At 42.4% G+C, this 16,100-nt stretch overlaps 2 protein-coding genes and 1 pseudogene across 3 annotated transcripts in view; all 3 read right to left on the reverse strand.

Moving 5' to 3' along the window:
* The window catches only part of lipf (lipase, gastric), a 911,257-nt gene that overhangs the window by 264,777 nt on the left and 630,380 nt on the right, over window positions 1–16,100 (reverse strand). The window lies entirely within an intron of this gene.
* Window positions 428–503, reverse strand: LOC144501039 (U2 spliceosomal RNA; annotated as a pseudogene).
* Window positions 5,530–10,308, reverse strand: LOC144500912 (interferon-induced protein with tetratricopeptide repeats 5-like). Its single transcript, XM_078224413.1, has 2 exons — window positions 10,175–10,308; window positions 5,530–8,999 (listed from the first exon to the last, which is right to left on the reverse strand). The coding sequence occupies exons 1-2, from the start codon at window positions 10,177–10,179 to the stop codon at window positions 7,559–7,561; spliced, it is 1,446 nt and encodes a 481-aa protein (XP_078080539.1). The 5' UTR covers window positions 10,180–10,308; the 3' UTR covers window positions 5,530–7,558.

Raw genomic sequence — 16,100 nt, forward strand, 5'->3', positions numbered from 1 at the left:
GAAATGTAATGTTTTTGTAAATAAGCACTGTATTGTACTGTAAAAATGATTCTTTTTTGCACTGTTTATGACTTTTGGATCTGTCATTTTGCAATGTTTTATTGGAGAGTTTTTTTTTGTGAATAAAGTATATTTTTGAAAAAAAAAGTGTACGGTCGGCACCCCATTGTTGGCCGCTCTTGGTCGAGGTCATTAGGTTACGCTGAGGCTTCATATGTTTCATATGAAGCAATTTTTAAAAGCGGCATCTCGGCCTTTTGGCTAAGATGCAAATGAGCTCAAGTCTTGGAGGAGGATCCTCCCCCTTCTCCAATCAGTTTGACTCATGTAGATCAGACCCAGGACAGGGTGGTTTTGGTCTCCTGTCCTGTCTTGTCAGCCTGGATCTGAAATGTCTCAACTTGTTGAGACTCTGAATTGGATTTGATTTGATTGAATTGGAAAAGTATTTTTAAAAATCCGCATAACTACACTTGATCTTAGCCAAAAGGCCGAGAAGCGAGAAACAGTAAGTTTTTATTACCTACTCATATCTACATGCATATCTATAAGCTGTTTCCATGCTTACCTCTACACACGTCTCTGTCTAGTGCAAGACTGCCCTCTAGACTCGTCATGCTATTGTTACGGGCAGAATCTTACCAAAAATGGCAAAGTGTCAGGGTCTGGATGAAAATCGGAATGTTTCTCTCCAGAAGAGAGAAAGTTTGTCAATAAGAACAGGGGGAGGTGTGTCTCACGCTGATATTTTGAGGGGCAGGGCATGAAATGTCTAAAACCGGCTGCACTGAGATCGGGGCGCCATTTTTAACAGCCGTGCAATCAGGCCAAGAAATTACCCCCACCCCACCACGGAGATCTGAGAGACATTCTCCCCCTCCCGCCTCCCTGATCAACACCGGGCATCTCTCCCCCATCTCCACCCCACAATATAAAGTTTATTTATTAGTCACATGTAAGGCTTACATTAACACTGCAAAGAAGTTACTGTGAAATTCCCCTAGTCGTCACACTCCTGCGCCTGTTCGGGTCAATGTACCCAACCAATATAGATCATTATAGATTCCCAGCTACAACAGTCTGTCTTCGTGCACCACTAGGTGTGAGAAGAGAATTGGAATTTCATGACCACAGGATGTGACAAAGTGTTTTCCAGCCAATGAAGTACTTTCTGAAGTGTTGTAATGTTGGAAACCGAGCAGCCAATTTGCACATGGAACATTCCCACAAACAGCAATGTAATCATGAGCAGATAAATTGATTTTGTGACACTGATTGAGCGATAAATATGAGGGTAAGTATCACACGCAATGCAGCGTTCATGAAGGTGCTTCATCACAACCTTCTCAGTTAGCAATGAGCAATAAATAGTGACCATGCAGGAGATATTCACATTCCATGAATGAAAATTAAAGGAGAAATAGATGAACCACAGTGAACCAGGTAAACCTGAAGATAAAGTGATAGATCTCCATGGACCACAAAGTGAAATGCATGAGAGCAAGACAACAGCTTGATGCAGTGTGGAGGATATGATTTGATTTGGTTTATTATTGTCATATGTATTGGAATACAGTGAAAAGTATTGTTTTTTCCACCCTATACAGCCAAAGCATGCATTTCATAGAGTACACAGGAGAAAAGGAAAGGAGTGGGTGCAGAATATAGTGTTACAGTCACACATAGGGTGTGAAGCAAGTTCAGCTTACTATATGGTAGGTCCATTCAAAAGTCAGATGACAGCAGGGAAGAAGCTGTTCTTGAGCAGGTTGGTTTGTGATCTCAAACTTTTGTATCTTTCTCCCGATTGAAGAAGTTGGAAGAAAGTCTGTCCGGGTTGCGTGTCACCCTTCATTATGCTGGCTGCTTTTCCGAGGCAGTGGGAAGTGTAGACAGAATCAGTGGATGGGAGGCTGGTTTGCGTGATGGTCTGGGCTTTGTTCACGACACTTTGTAGTTTCTTGCGGTCTTTGTCAGAGCAGGAGCCATACCAAGCTGTGATACATCTGGAAAGGATGCTTTCTAGTTTTTTAGTTTTAGTTTAGTTTATGTATTAGTGTCGCAAGTAGGCTTAAATTAACACTGCAATGAAGTTACGGTGGAAATCCCTATGGTGCATCTGTAAAAATTGGTGAGAGTCATAGCGGATATTCCCAATTCCTGAGCCTTCTGAGGAGGTAGAGGCGTCGGTGAGCTTTCTTAACGAGTGCGCCGGATATATAGCGAAGAAGAGAAGGTGGCATACAGGATGACAGACAGATGAAATTACATCGTGAGGCCTCAGATCCAGCTGTCATTATCCTCCTGTGTGGAAACACAGGTGGATGTTTATCTGGACAGACTTGTCTGCAGATCTCAGTGTGTGAAGACTTTGCTTCTCCAAGCGTCAGAATTGTGCTACATGCTGCATCTGCCCTTTAGGCAGAATGAAAGTCAGGAAGGTTGCTCGCTGCGAATGCCACTTTGGAAAATATCCCCCAGGCCTGATGGGGAGGGGATGGGGAAAGGACACAATTGATAAAAAGATAGAGAGATGGGAGAAAGGCTGCACTGGGGAGAAGGGAGAAATGATGCAAGGGGAGGAGGGATATGACGAGGAGATCGAGAGGGGGTGATGTGAAAGACAGTCTGCAGTCGGAGTGGTGGGTGTGAAGGGTGGGCTTCATAAAGAAATCTGTGGCATGGAAGGAGATCATTTCTGCCTCGTGAGATCATTCCTGTTCTTCCTGCCCCACAAGAAGTCCTGAGAAAGACACTAAGGTTCTGGCACCCACAGCTCCATTCTGCCCTTCACTGTTAGATTGCCCATCCCCAGGGAAATTCACACATCAACCCCGAGTGTTAAACCAGGCTCCCAATTACACTGTGGAAACCTGATGTCAATATGAGGTGTTCCACCACCACTGCAGCTCACGCAGGTACCCCAAGATCCACCATTATATATGATGGTGAGCCTATGAACCGTACGTTGAGTTTGTCGTCCCTGTATTTAAATAGTTAACATTCCCTGATACTCACTGCACATTAACTTGGTCAATAATTATCTCCTGCAGGCCCTCAATTGAGGTGGGAATGGATGGGCCACCCTCAGCTTTGACCATCACCTGTAAAATCGGGGTGGGACGGGGGCAGACAGGTGGATAGCAGGAGAATCATCTGCAGAATGTTAGGGCCCACCCACCTGCTACCCCATCCACAGGAGTCTATAAAATTCTGCCCCAAATCTATCAAATATGTCAGGGTTCTGCTATCTTTATCCCCCTCCATAACCCCCCTCCCCCGGCAATTCATTTAATCAAATGTACTGTCAGTTTAAATTCTCAACTAAAATACATTTTAAATCATCATAAGAGCTTAAGTAAACCATGCTATCTATAAAATATCCTCCACCTTACAATATTTCGATTAAAGGAAGATATCTTAAAATGATATATACTTCACAGGTATGTTATAGCAAACAATTAACTCACTGAAGAGTCTCCCTCTCTTACAGAGCTCATAATTCACCATTAGAGAATTGTAGAAGAGTTAGGGTCCACAGTGAGAGTACACCCTCTCATAATGTTTACCTCATAATACTTTCTTATAATTTTAAATCTCAGATTGCATATTCAAAGTGTTTCAATATTACAGAGTGTAAATTCTAGTTCAACTAATTCACCTAAATTCAAATGCAAAGAACAAATGAAGTCAATTAGTAAGTTCAAATTTCAAATCCACGATGAGATCGATGCAGGATATGACAAACTACTTTCATCTCACAATCAAATTCACAAAGCTGTCTTGTCTCAGTTATGACAAACGTATTAAAGGTCTGGACTCATTGATGACTGTGTCAATCTAACAGGTTTGTTTACCCAAGTCTCTAATTTAAAGAAAATCGGTTGCCTTTAGAATAACCTGATCATTGTTTGTCTTACTATTAATCTTCTTTGTTTGAGTTTTTCTTCTAGATCAAATCATCTCTTTGTCTGAAATGCAGCTATAGTGTGAAATGCAGTGAATGCAGCCCGTTTCCCGGTCCGCAAAAGACTTTTCTCAAAGTCTTTCATCTGCATGTGTATGTGTGAATGGAATAATCTCCACTTGGCTAAGATCAAGTGTAGTATGGTCGGCAGCCCATGGTCGGCCGCACTTGTTCGAGGTCATTAGGTTACGCTGAGGCTTCATATGTTTCCCCCTTCCCCAATCAGCTTGGCTCATGTAGATCAGGCCCAGGACAGGGTGGTTTGGTCGCTCGCCCTGTCTTGTCAGCCTGGATCTGAAATGTCTCAACTTGTTGAGACTCTGAATTGGATTTGATTTGATTGAATTGGAAAAGTATTTTTTTAAAAATCTCCACTTGCTTCTCGGCCTTTTGGCTAAGATCAAGTGTAGTATGGTCGGCAGCCCATGGTCGGCCGCACTTGGTCGAGGTCATTAGGTTACACTGAAGCTTCATATGTTTCATATGAAGCAATTTTTAAAAGCGGCATCTCGGCCTTTTGGCTAAGATGCAAATGAGCTCAAGTCTTGGAGGAGGAACCTCCCCCTTCTCCAATCAGCTTGGCTCATGTAGATCAGGCCCAGGACAGGGTGGTTTGGTCGCTCGCCCTGTCTTGTCAGCCTGGATCTGAAATGTCTCAACTTGTTGAGACTCTGAATTGGATTTGATTTGATTGAATTGGAAAAGAATAAAAAAAAAATCTCCACTTGCCTGGATGGGTGCAGCTCCAACAATACCCAAGAAGATTAAAACCATTGGAGACAAAGTAGCCCATCGGATGGAAACCCCATCCACCATCTTTGGCAGCACCTTACAAGCACATGATCTCTATCAGCTCCAAAAGAAACAAGGGCGGAAGATGCATCGGAGCAGCACCACCTGCAAGTTCTGCTGTAATTCATGCACCAAAAGGGATTCTCTTTCAATTAATTAAATGGTTCCTCATTTTTAAGGTTCGAGTGTCCGCTCCAAATGCAAATTCACGACTCAAGCACAAGAATGCTGTGATTATTACAGTGACACATACACCAGGTCTCCTGCATTGCCAAGGTGATCATGTTTGTCTTCTGTGGATGTTTATTCCTCCAATTGCCCGTGATCTCTACCTCAAAAGGTCCCACACTGAAATTCAACATATCAAATTCTATGATGTCCTGAACCTAGAGGACATCCAGACCCAGAATCCTCAGGTACAGGACATGTTAAAGGTCAAGTTGGATGTTCAGGTGGACGCTGATGCGGAAGCAGGCAATGTTTACAATATTGGCCAAATATGATTTGGACAAAATAAACTTGAGAAGCTCCGGACAGAAACTTTCAGAGATCTTGTCCTCAGAGCAAGATGCCAGAAAATTAATAGTGGACGGCCACATACAAGAGCTTCCCACAGACCTCAGACCATTTTGGCTGTATCATGTTGAAATTAGCATTTCAAATGAAGTCATTTTCAAGGACTGATAAGTGCTGCTACCAAAACTGTTTTGTCAATATGTCTTTCCCAATTATATCAAGATCACAAAGGAATTGAAAGGACAAGATGAATTGCAGGTAAGACAGTTTATTGGCCAGGGGTCATGGAACGAGTTGTGAGGAAGTGCAATGTCTATTGGGAGTGTCGGAGGTTTTCACAAGATACATGCATTTTGCTGGCTTCATGCAGGAGGTTTCTCTGTATTAATACAGTTCAGCAAATACAAATTACAAAGAAATAGCCGGAGACAGTAGTTTCTGGTTGAAGACGTATTTCATTGACACAGGCCTGGCTTCCACCATAGAGGGAGAACAATTTTTAAAAACTCAAATTACTCTAATTAAATTATCAAGAAATTCTGTAATTATAATTCTGCAGAAATCATCTGCCTGCCTACACTGTCCGCCTTAATAGGATGGACCAATCATGTTAATATGGATTATTTGCCTTGGCCGATTATATCCTGTTCTCTGGCAGCATGAGAATTCATTGGTCTGTAGAATCTGGAAGCTCCACCACTTATCTCTTCGCAACCTCTATTAAGTAGGTAATAGAGTTCAAAGGTGTCTTTCCGTCCAGTCTCTCCGTAGTTTCCATCCTCACTGTCTGCTAAGCATTGCTTATCAGTAAAAAGTGAATTGTCTCATTCATTTATTGTCTGGGAACTTTACTGATAAAAACTAGGCCCTGTGGCCTAGTTTTGAAAGAATGTGGTACATCTTACTTAGCTTTCATCCCATTGTGCCTTGGGGCAGTCTGTATTTGACCAAGCTGTACAGAATACTTTCAAAAATACATATTTAAAATGTCTAACAGTGGTTATATGTGTTTCTATGCAACTGTACTTTGTACTTCCAGGTAAATTGTTTGGTGTATATCATGACAGGAAGTGATGCAAGTTAACATGTGATAGAACAGTTGGAACAGTATCAATTGGCAAGTAACATGTGGATGAAGAGTTTTCCCAGTATCCTGTTAGTCTTCAATTTTTAAAAAACTCTTTGTTTAGATTACACATCACTGTCCTAATGAAGGGAATTTAATCATAATACCCAACATAGGGATATCAAGGAGCTAATATTTTAACATAAGGTTTTGGAAATAAACATGCATTAGAATCATGAATGTAAAACTAATGAGGGCATTAGAATCATAAATATAAAACTAATAAGCTTGCCAGTAATTGATTGTAAAGCTCAAGGATGAATTACATCAGTGAATTCGACTAAAACATGAAAACTCGATTACAGTGTAACTTGAACATGGTACCATTATGAAGCCATGCATTGCTTCAAAGAGCAAATTATATAAATGTGTATTAAATTTGTATTGAATAACAGGGAGGTTAGTCTAGGAATTCTGCCAGATGAATGGGCTCCATCCAGCAGAAATACCAGTTCTAACCATCATGTAAAATGCTGCATAAGTTTAAAATATAGCTTTGCATTGCTAAGCGCCAAGGAAGCAGTTTTTATTGAGGAGCATACCTTCCGATAGCTGAACGAACAAATGACAAACTATCATTTAAGATGACAGATTGTAATTCGATTTGAGAATGTTGTCATAATAGATTAACAAGTTAAATATTAAATGAGATCATGTAAAATTAATCGTTGGCTATAACTAAGATAACCAGATGGCATAATTCTCCACATTTTTGGCAGGAAAGTTGAGATCTGTGGAGGAAAATCGAGGAGCTGTCGGATCACCAGATCTTCATTCCGCCGAAGTTTTGTATTGGTCTAAACTATGTCTTTTGTTCTTTGTATAGTTTGCATGTTTTATAACAAAACTCGTTTTGGAAATAAATTATACTCCACTTCAAATCTGAGTTTCGTTTACCTTTGCCAATATTATTAAACAGAATTACTTTTTAGTATTTCAAAAGCAATCCGGTCACCGAATCAGAATTCACCACTACAGTCCTTAATAGGGTGATTTATTATTTAAGTTAGTTGCCTGTCTCAGTATGGTGAGAGAAGCCTCTCCGGTAAATCTGTCAGCTAATCTTAGAATTATCTTTGAACTTGTAATTACAAAACAGAACATTGAAAATCGGAATCAATTTCCCAGGCAAATCAGGGATACATTTGAACATTGTCTTATCCAGCCTGCTGCAGTTCACGGAGAGCACTTTGAAATTCTTCATTGTGACGATCACACTCCAGGGCTCCCTCATAGAATTCAATGGCTTTTGATTGCCTGCCATCGAGTTGGTGAATTAGTCCCAATATACCAAATGCAATGCTGTCTCTTGAATATTCATCCAGTCGATCTGCAGCAATTTGTTCCAATTTGGCACGGCATTCTTCATTCACCTTGCTCGGAACTTTGAGTTTTAAGCATTCCTTGAAATGGTGAATGGCATTAAGCAGGGAATTCTTCCTGTGCAGTTGGTATTTTCCATAGTCCCAGTGTAATAATTGCCTATTCAAACGGTTGCAATCTTCATTTCTCAACAGGTTTTCATAGATTTCATCGACTTTGGAATATTCTTCACATTCTTTATAGATTTCCACCAGATTAAGTATTGCAAAATATAGTGAGGGTTTCTGATCAAACGCTGTTTGAAAATGGTACTTGCACAATTCAATCAATTGCTGTCTTTCTTCACGAGCGTAATATGAGTGGGGTTTTCTCTTCAGTGCAAGCAGCCTATTATTGTAACATAAACCTATCTGTTGGTGAAGGAGTGCAGCATTTGGTTTTAAATTCAGAGCCTTTTTCAATATCTGCAAGGCATAATCGACAGATCCAACTTTCCTTAAAACTTTGGCTGCGTACTGAATTATATATGGATCATCAGGCGAATTCTGTAGCACTTCTTCCACTAATCTGTAAGCGTCATATTTTCGTTTAAGTTCCTGTAACCGAAGAGCCAACATGACCTTGAGAAGAGAATCATTTGGGCTCAGTGCTAACGCACGGTGTAATTGTTTCACTACTTTGCAGTCTCCAGGAAGAGGTGGATCACCTGAGGTTTCTTTAATTCGAAACATAGCAGTTGCGTGAGCTGTATTCCATTCAATGTTCTCAGCATCTGCGGCCAGTGCCTTCTCAGTACATTTACTTGCCTCTTTGTAATACTTCCAGCCAAATTTCAACAGTGACCAGCCCTTCTCCCCGTACACTTCAGGTATCATTGCTGTATACCGAGAGGCATCAGGAAATTGTTGACAGTTCCTCTCCACTTTGTCGAGGTAGGACTGAGCCTCTTCCAGTTCTCCGACATGATAATAAACCCAGGCTGCGTTTCCATAGGTGACAATGCTCCACTTTTCAATTTCAGATTCATGATTCTTCCTCAGAATCTCTTCCGCTTCCCATAAATTATTGAAAGCTTCCTCATGGTTTCCTCTCACACAGTTCACAAAAGCAAGTGCATTGTAAGGCATGGTTTTGTATTTCACACGATCAGACTCGATTGTATAATTTAATCGTTCCTGCAAATCATCCCACTCAACATTTTCGACGCGCAGATCCCACGTGAAGTGACATTGTAGCTGAAGTAACTTCACTTTCAGGGAGTCTCTTTCGGCGTCACTGTAAGAAATATGTTTAAATACTAATTATTTTTATTGAAAGAAATCAGTGGTGGGTTAATTATTACACATTCGCATTGACTCATCTTGTCAGCTTGGATCTTGTATGTCTCCCTTGTAGGGAGCATGATTTGGATTCAATTGGATTTTGAATTTGGTTTTTGAAGCAAGCAAGGAATGGGTTTGGGTTTGCCGGCTCTTATCTGAGTATTGGCTTTGTAACTTTAAGAATGGAACCCATGGAGGATCTCAGGAAAGCTACAGCTCAGTAGAAGTCAATTACGCAAATGATAACCAAAAGCTGAACCTCATAAATAAGCAAAAAGAACAGACAGGAAGATTTCGGCTGGACTATAGAGGCTTTGCTGTACCGTCATGATGCACTTTAACAGATCAGGATGTTGAATTTGATGATCTGTCACGATCAAACTGAATGGTGCAGCAAGGTCGAAGGGGCAATTGTCCTACTCCTGCTTCCAGTTTTTACAGAACATCATGACACCAATTTGTCCCCCCACACCAGCCAGAATCACAACCAACCTGAAAACAGGCACTAAAGGTTCACAACACGAAGGCTCAAGCAGCAAAAAACGCCTCTGGGACCCTGATGTTCATAGAATCATAGAATCCCTGCAGTGCAGAAGGAGTCCATTCAGCCCATCGAGCCTGCACCGACAACAGCCCCACCCAGTCCCTATCCCTGTAACCCCAAATAGTTATCTTACTAATCCCCCTGACACTAAGGGGCAATTTATCATGACCACTCAACCTAACATGCCCATCTTTGGACTGGGGGAGGAAACTGGAGGAAACCCATGCACTCGCAGGGAGAATGTGCAAACTCCGCACAGACAGTCACCCAAGGTCAGAATTGAAACTGGGTCCCTTGCATTGTGAGGCAGCAGTGCTAACCATTGTGTCACCGTGTGTGTTATATAGCTGTGGACAGCTGAAGGAAATACATTCGATGAGGCTCCAGCATTTCATGTCCAAAATGATGATCATTTTACCTTGTTGGAACCAGAAGACATTCACCTGGTTTAACATCTGATCTGAACAGTTGCGCCTCCAACACCGCTCTCAGTGCTACCGACTACCCACTGGCTCGGAGAAATCAGTATCAACACAGAGTGACACACTAACTGTGTCTGTTATCCCCATATGAAAATCTCTTACCCCATGATGATGAGAACGAAACGATTCAGCTTCACTTTTAGTTCTGATCGACTGCAAAACAGAACTAAGTATGTTCAGCTCTACGAAGATATTTATACAGTCTCACGTTCTGTGGAGAAACGCAATTTTGCAGAACTGGAATTGAAACTAGAAAGTGAAAGCAACTAATTGCTTATTATCTGCAGGAAATGAGTTAAATGTGCAAAAATGTGCTACCGCTATCAGGAAATATCATCGCTCCACCGGAATTATTTTCTGTTCATGTTGTTTAGAACTTGCTGTGTGTGCTTCCTCTGTTGACATTCTTTCTGCTGCAAAGTAACAGTTGCTGGACTTCATAACAGAACTAATGCTATGGTAATTGATTTGGGGCTTCAATGATAGGTGAACAATTCCCATGAACTGTGCCCCAGATATATTGACACCAACATGCATTCAGCGCGACTCAGCTGAAAAACAATGGCAGGATTTTCAAGCCGGGCTCGCCTCAAAACCAGAAAATCCCGCTCGAGTTCAACAGATCTTTGTTGGCACGGTAGCACAGTGGTTAGCATTGCTGCTTCACAGCTCCAGGGTCCCAGGTTCGATTCCCGGCTCGGGTCACTGTCTGTGTGGAGTTTGCACATTCTCCTCGTGTCTGCGTGGGTTTCCTCCGGGTGCTCCGGTTTCCTCCCACAGTCCAAAGATGTGCGGGTTAGGTTGATTGGCCAGGTTAAAAATTGCCCCTTAGCGTCCTGGGATGCGTAGGTTAGAGGGATAAGCGGGTAAATATGTGGGGGTAGGGCCTGGGTGGGATTGTGGTCGGTGCAGACTCGATGGGCCGAATGGCCTCCTTCTGCACTGTAGGGTTTCTATGATCTTTGTGTGATCCGCGCCCACCCGCTCTGTTCCCGTGTCGGGCAAGACGGGAAAGGTCCCCCCCCGCAAAGGCTTTTGTTTCACACACACAATTGGGCCCAACAAGTATCAAATTCCCAGCACATGGTACCACTCTCCCAAGGATCCCTCATGGATCATGATTTTCAAGCATCCCTGACAACTATCTCAAAGGTGCACTCGGCTGCTCCATAAGATTTTTTTGGGGGGTGGGGATTGCGGTGCTGGCATCTGTTTCGGGATTTCTCCTGGAGATTTATCAATCAAAAATGGATCAAGTGTTGGGGCAATGGAAATCAGATCAGTCGAACCCACCTCTCACCATGTCTTAGAAAAACAATGGCAGGATTTCCACTCCATTTCCACTCCATGTCCACTCCATCTGACGAAGGAGCAGCGCTCCGAAAGCTTATGGTATTTGCTACCAAATAAACCTGTTGGACTTTAACCTGGTGTTGTGAGACTTCTTACTTAGAAAAACTACACAGCAGCAATTGTTATTTAAAACATTCAAATTGGCCTTCACTTAATGTTCTACACTCAAGCACATGCCAAATAATTAGATTAAATCTGCTTTATAATTCAACCTTTTAAATCAGCAGCCACAAAATCTGAGAGACTGAGACTACATGGAAAACATCATTCCCAATGTCTCAATGTCCACTCAGATTTGAAGATTAACCAGAATTTTACCACAATTTAAAAGGTTAAAGAACAAAGAAAATTATAGCACCAGGCCTGCACTGACCATGCTGCCCATCTGAACTAAAACCCCCCACTTGAACAGAGCTAGGATCAATTTATTTTCATTTGTTCATGGGGTGTGGTCGCCACTGGCTTGGCCAACATTTATTACCCATATCTGACAGCAATCAAGAGCCAACCACATTGCCGTGGCTCTGGAGTTGCATGTAGGCCAGACCAGGTAAGGACCGCAGATTTCCTTCCCTAAAGGACATTAGTGAACCAGATGGGTTTTTGCAACAATGGTTCTATGCTCATTGCTACGCTTTTAATTCCAGATTTTTATTGAATTCCAATTTCACCATCTGTCATACTGGTATTACCCTGGGTCTCCAGAATACTAGTCTAGTGACAATACCATTAGGACACCGCCTCCCCTTAATGTCCTGCTGGGGAGGTTAATAGGTGCTGGAGGGGAGGGTGTAAACTACATTGTCAGTGGGAGGAGTACTGTGGAGCAATTACAGAGAAGAGGGTGAAGGTGTATAGAAAATAGGAGGGACAAACAATGACCAGTCACCAGAAAAATGGCATTGAATAAACAATTGGAGCTGAGGACTAAGAGTTCGGGTCCGGTTGGACCTCATCCTGGGATCTTGAAAGAAGCTTCGAATGAGATAGTTAATGCATTGGTTTTAATTTTCCAAAACTCCCTAGATTCGGGGAAGGTCCCATTTGATTGGAGGAAAACAAATGTAACTGCATTATTCAAAAAGGGAAGACAGACAGCGGGAAACTATAGGCCAGTTAGTTTAACATCTGTTGTAGGGAAAATATTAGAAGCTATTATTAAAGAAGTTATAGCAGGGCATGTAGATAAGTTCAAAGTAATCAGGTAGAGTCAGCATAGTTTTGTGAAAGGGAAATCATGTTTAACCAATTTATTGGAGTTCTTTGAAGAAGTAACATGTGCTATGGATAAAGGGGAACCAGTGAATGTACTGTACTTAGATTTCCAGAAGGCATTTGATAAAGTGCCACATCAAAGTAAAATAAAAGTTCATAGTTTAGGGGAGTAACATATTGGCATGGATTAAAGATTCGCTGGCTAACTGAAAGCAGAGAGTAGGCATAAATGGGTTTTATTCAGATGGGTAAGATGTAATGAGTGGTGCGTCACAGGGATCAGTGCTGGGACACAGATGTTTACAGCTTATCTGAATGGCTTGAATGAAGTGCTTGAAGAGATGGTTGCCAGATATGATGACACAAAGATAGGTAGGAAAGTGAATTATGAAGGGGTCATAAGGAGGCTACAGAATGATATAGATAAGTTAAGAGAGTGAGCAAAGATCTGGCAAGTGGAATATAATGTGGGAAATGTGAAATTGTTCATTTAGAAGGAAGAATGAAAAATAAGTATACTATCTAAATGGTGAGAGACTGCAAAGTTCTAACGTGCAGAAGGATCTGGCTGTCCTAGTGCATGAATCACAAAGGCTAGTTTACAGGTACAGCAAGTAATTAGAAAAGCTAATAGAATGTTAGCGTTTATTGTGAGGAGAATTTAATTTAAAAGTAGAGAGGTTATGCTTCAGTTGTACAGTGAGGTGAAATTCGGAGTACAGTGTACAGCATTGGTCACCTTATTTAAGGAAGTATGTAAATGCATTGGAATAAGTTCAGAGAAGGTCTATCAGACTAATATGTGAAATGGGCGAGTTATCTTATGAGGAAAGGTTGGATTGGATAGGCTTGCACGCGCTGAAATTTAGATGAATAAGAGGTGGCTTGATTGAAATCAACATGATCCTAAGGGGTCTTAACAGGACGGATGTGGAGAGGATGTTTCCTCTTGATGGAGAATCTAGAACTAGAGGTCACCGTTTAAAAACAAGGGGTACCGGTCCAAAGATGTGCGGGTTAGGTAGATTGGCCATGCTACTGAAGTGGGAAAAATATAGAGATGGGTACACATAAGATGGTTGCCTGGCACACAAACAGTCACCTGGGAAAGAGACATTAAACGGGCACTGACTTTCAGTACAGACAGCCACCTGAGATTAAAACGTCAAGGACAGACAGCTATTCAAAGTTAAACATGCAGGAATCAAATCCTACAGGAAGCCAGCCAGGGCTTAAGGATAAGGACAATAGGGGTAGATAATGAGATTAGCCACAGGTGGGATCGGGAATACATAACTGCAGGAAAACCAATTACTGTAAATTACTATTTGAATAGGCCGAAACTAAAACCACGCATGACCACTACCATCTAGAAGTTGAAGAGCTGCAGATACCTGGGAACCTGGAGAATCCTACCCAGTGAAACTCACCATCCTGACATGGAAATATATCACCATTCCTTTAATGTCACTGGGTCAAAATCCTGGAATTCTCTCCCTAACTGCACAGTGGGTGTAGCTACACCTCAGGGACAGTAGAAGCTCAAGGTGGCAGCTCACCACCACCTTCGCAAGGGCGACTAAGGATGGGCAATAAATGCTGTTCTTTTTTTCTTGGAGAGTCATGAGTCTTTGGAACTCTCTTCCTGAAAAGGTGGTTGGAGCAGGGTCTTTGAATATTTTTAAGGCAAAGGTGGATAGATTCTTGGTAAGCAAGGGGGTGATAGGTTGTCAGGGGGTAGGCGGGATGCAGATTTGAGATTACTATCTGCCATGGATTAGCCATGGTAAATGTGTGGGATTACGGTGTAGAGCAGGGGAGAGGGCCTGGGTAAGTTACTCTGTCAGTAAGTCGGTGCATATACAATAGGCCGAATGGCCTTTTCTGCACTTAGGGATTCTATGAGCCCTGGGCTTTGCTCCCAGTGCTATCTAGCCACAATACCTATGCAAAGTTTGTCTGGAGGACCTTCAGTGGATGGATCACATCTCTCATCCTCTCACCTATTCCTCCAGTGGCATGTAGGACAACCTTAAAGCATGTTCTCTATTTGTTGGTCAGAATTCCTCTTTTGCTGCAAACAATTCCTGCAGCTGCTTCTACCAGTGCACACCTCCACATTAAGTTTAAGATTTAAGGTTTATTTGTTAGTCACAAGTAGGCAATGAAGTTACTGTGAAAATTCCCTAGTCGCCACAGTCTAGCGCCTGTTCGGGTACACTGAGGGAGAATTTAGCATGGCCAATGCACCTAACCAGCACATCTTTTGGACTGTGGGAGGAAACTGGAGCACTTGGAGAAAACCCACACGAACATGAAGAGACTCCGCACAGACAGTGAACCAAGTTGGGAATCGAACCCGGGTCCCTGGTGCTGTGAGGCAGCAGTGCTAATCACTGTGCCACTGTGTCTATAGACGAGGGAGTGTTCATTCATCTTTCGGTTTAGATTTTGTTGGGACAGTCATTGTCGGCCTCGATGGAAAGGCCTAATTCACAAAGAGCACTTAGATATTCTTCATTGTCAGCATCCAACTCCGAGGCTTTTGCAAAGTTTTCAATAGCCTCGCGCTTCTTCCCATCCAGTTGGTTCATTAAGCCAAGAACACCATGGGCCTTGCTGTCTCTGCCATTCCTGCGAAGTTGTCTTTCTGCGATTGTCTTCAAGTTATCACGGCACCTTTTCTGATCTGTTGGGTTATAATTGACTTTCATTCCTTCCAGAAAATAGGTGATAGCGTTTGATTCCGATTTCTTTTGATTCAGTTCAAATAATCCAGCCTCCAAACATATTGCCTGCTTATTTTCTGGATGTATACCTTCCAATTTTCTCTTTAATACATATTTTAATTTTTAATATGCTAAAGGTGTTCTGGAGCTCTATGCTTTTGAGGAGCTCTTCCTCCTCATTTTCACATGGAAAAAAATGTTTATGATCAGTAAGGTGAAGCGCGTCTGATAAATAGACAAGGCTGATGTTGCCAGGAACAGAAGGCTTTTATTCGCTAAAAAGGAACGATGTGGAACAGACAATAAACAGAACAATACTGAGCATGTGGACTTCCCGACTGAGGCCGGAGGGGGAGGGCTGCAGCCTTTATACCCTGAGGGCGGAGCCTCCAGTTAAAGGTGCAGCCGAATTAAAGGTGTCAGGGAGTGTCTCATATATGAACAGTAGTGGCAACAATATATACAGCTCAACTGTGCCGATGGCACGACAGTGGTTTACCACATTCACCCCCTGTTTAAAAAAGTTCGTCAGAGCGAGGTGGTACATAGTGGTTCATGCTTTCATAAGTTCAGACGGTCTGGTGGGCGGGTAGTCTGCTGCGACCGCCGTAGTGTGGGTTGGGGTGCTGTTTCGGGGGCTGTGGTGACGATCCCGAGTCTGGTCTGATTGCGTCCGCGGTCTCCGCAGTTCCTTCTCGTCGTTGGGTACGAGGAGGGTGCTCCTGGGTCTC

Source organism: Mustelus asterias, chromosome 11 (genome assembly GCF_964213995.1).
Source record: "Mustelus asterias chromosome 11, sMusAst1.hap1.1, whole genome shotgun sequence".
In the NCBI taxonomy this organism is placed as follows: Eukaryota; Metazoa; Chordata; class Chondrichthyes; order Carcharhiniformes; family Triakidae; genus Mustelus; species Mustelus asterias.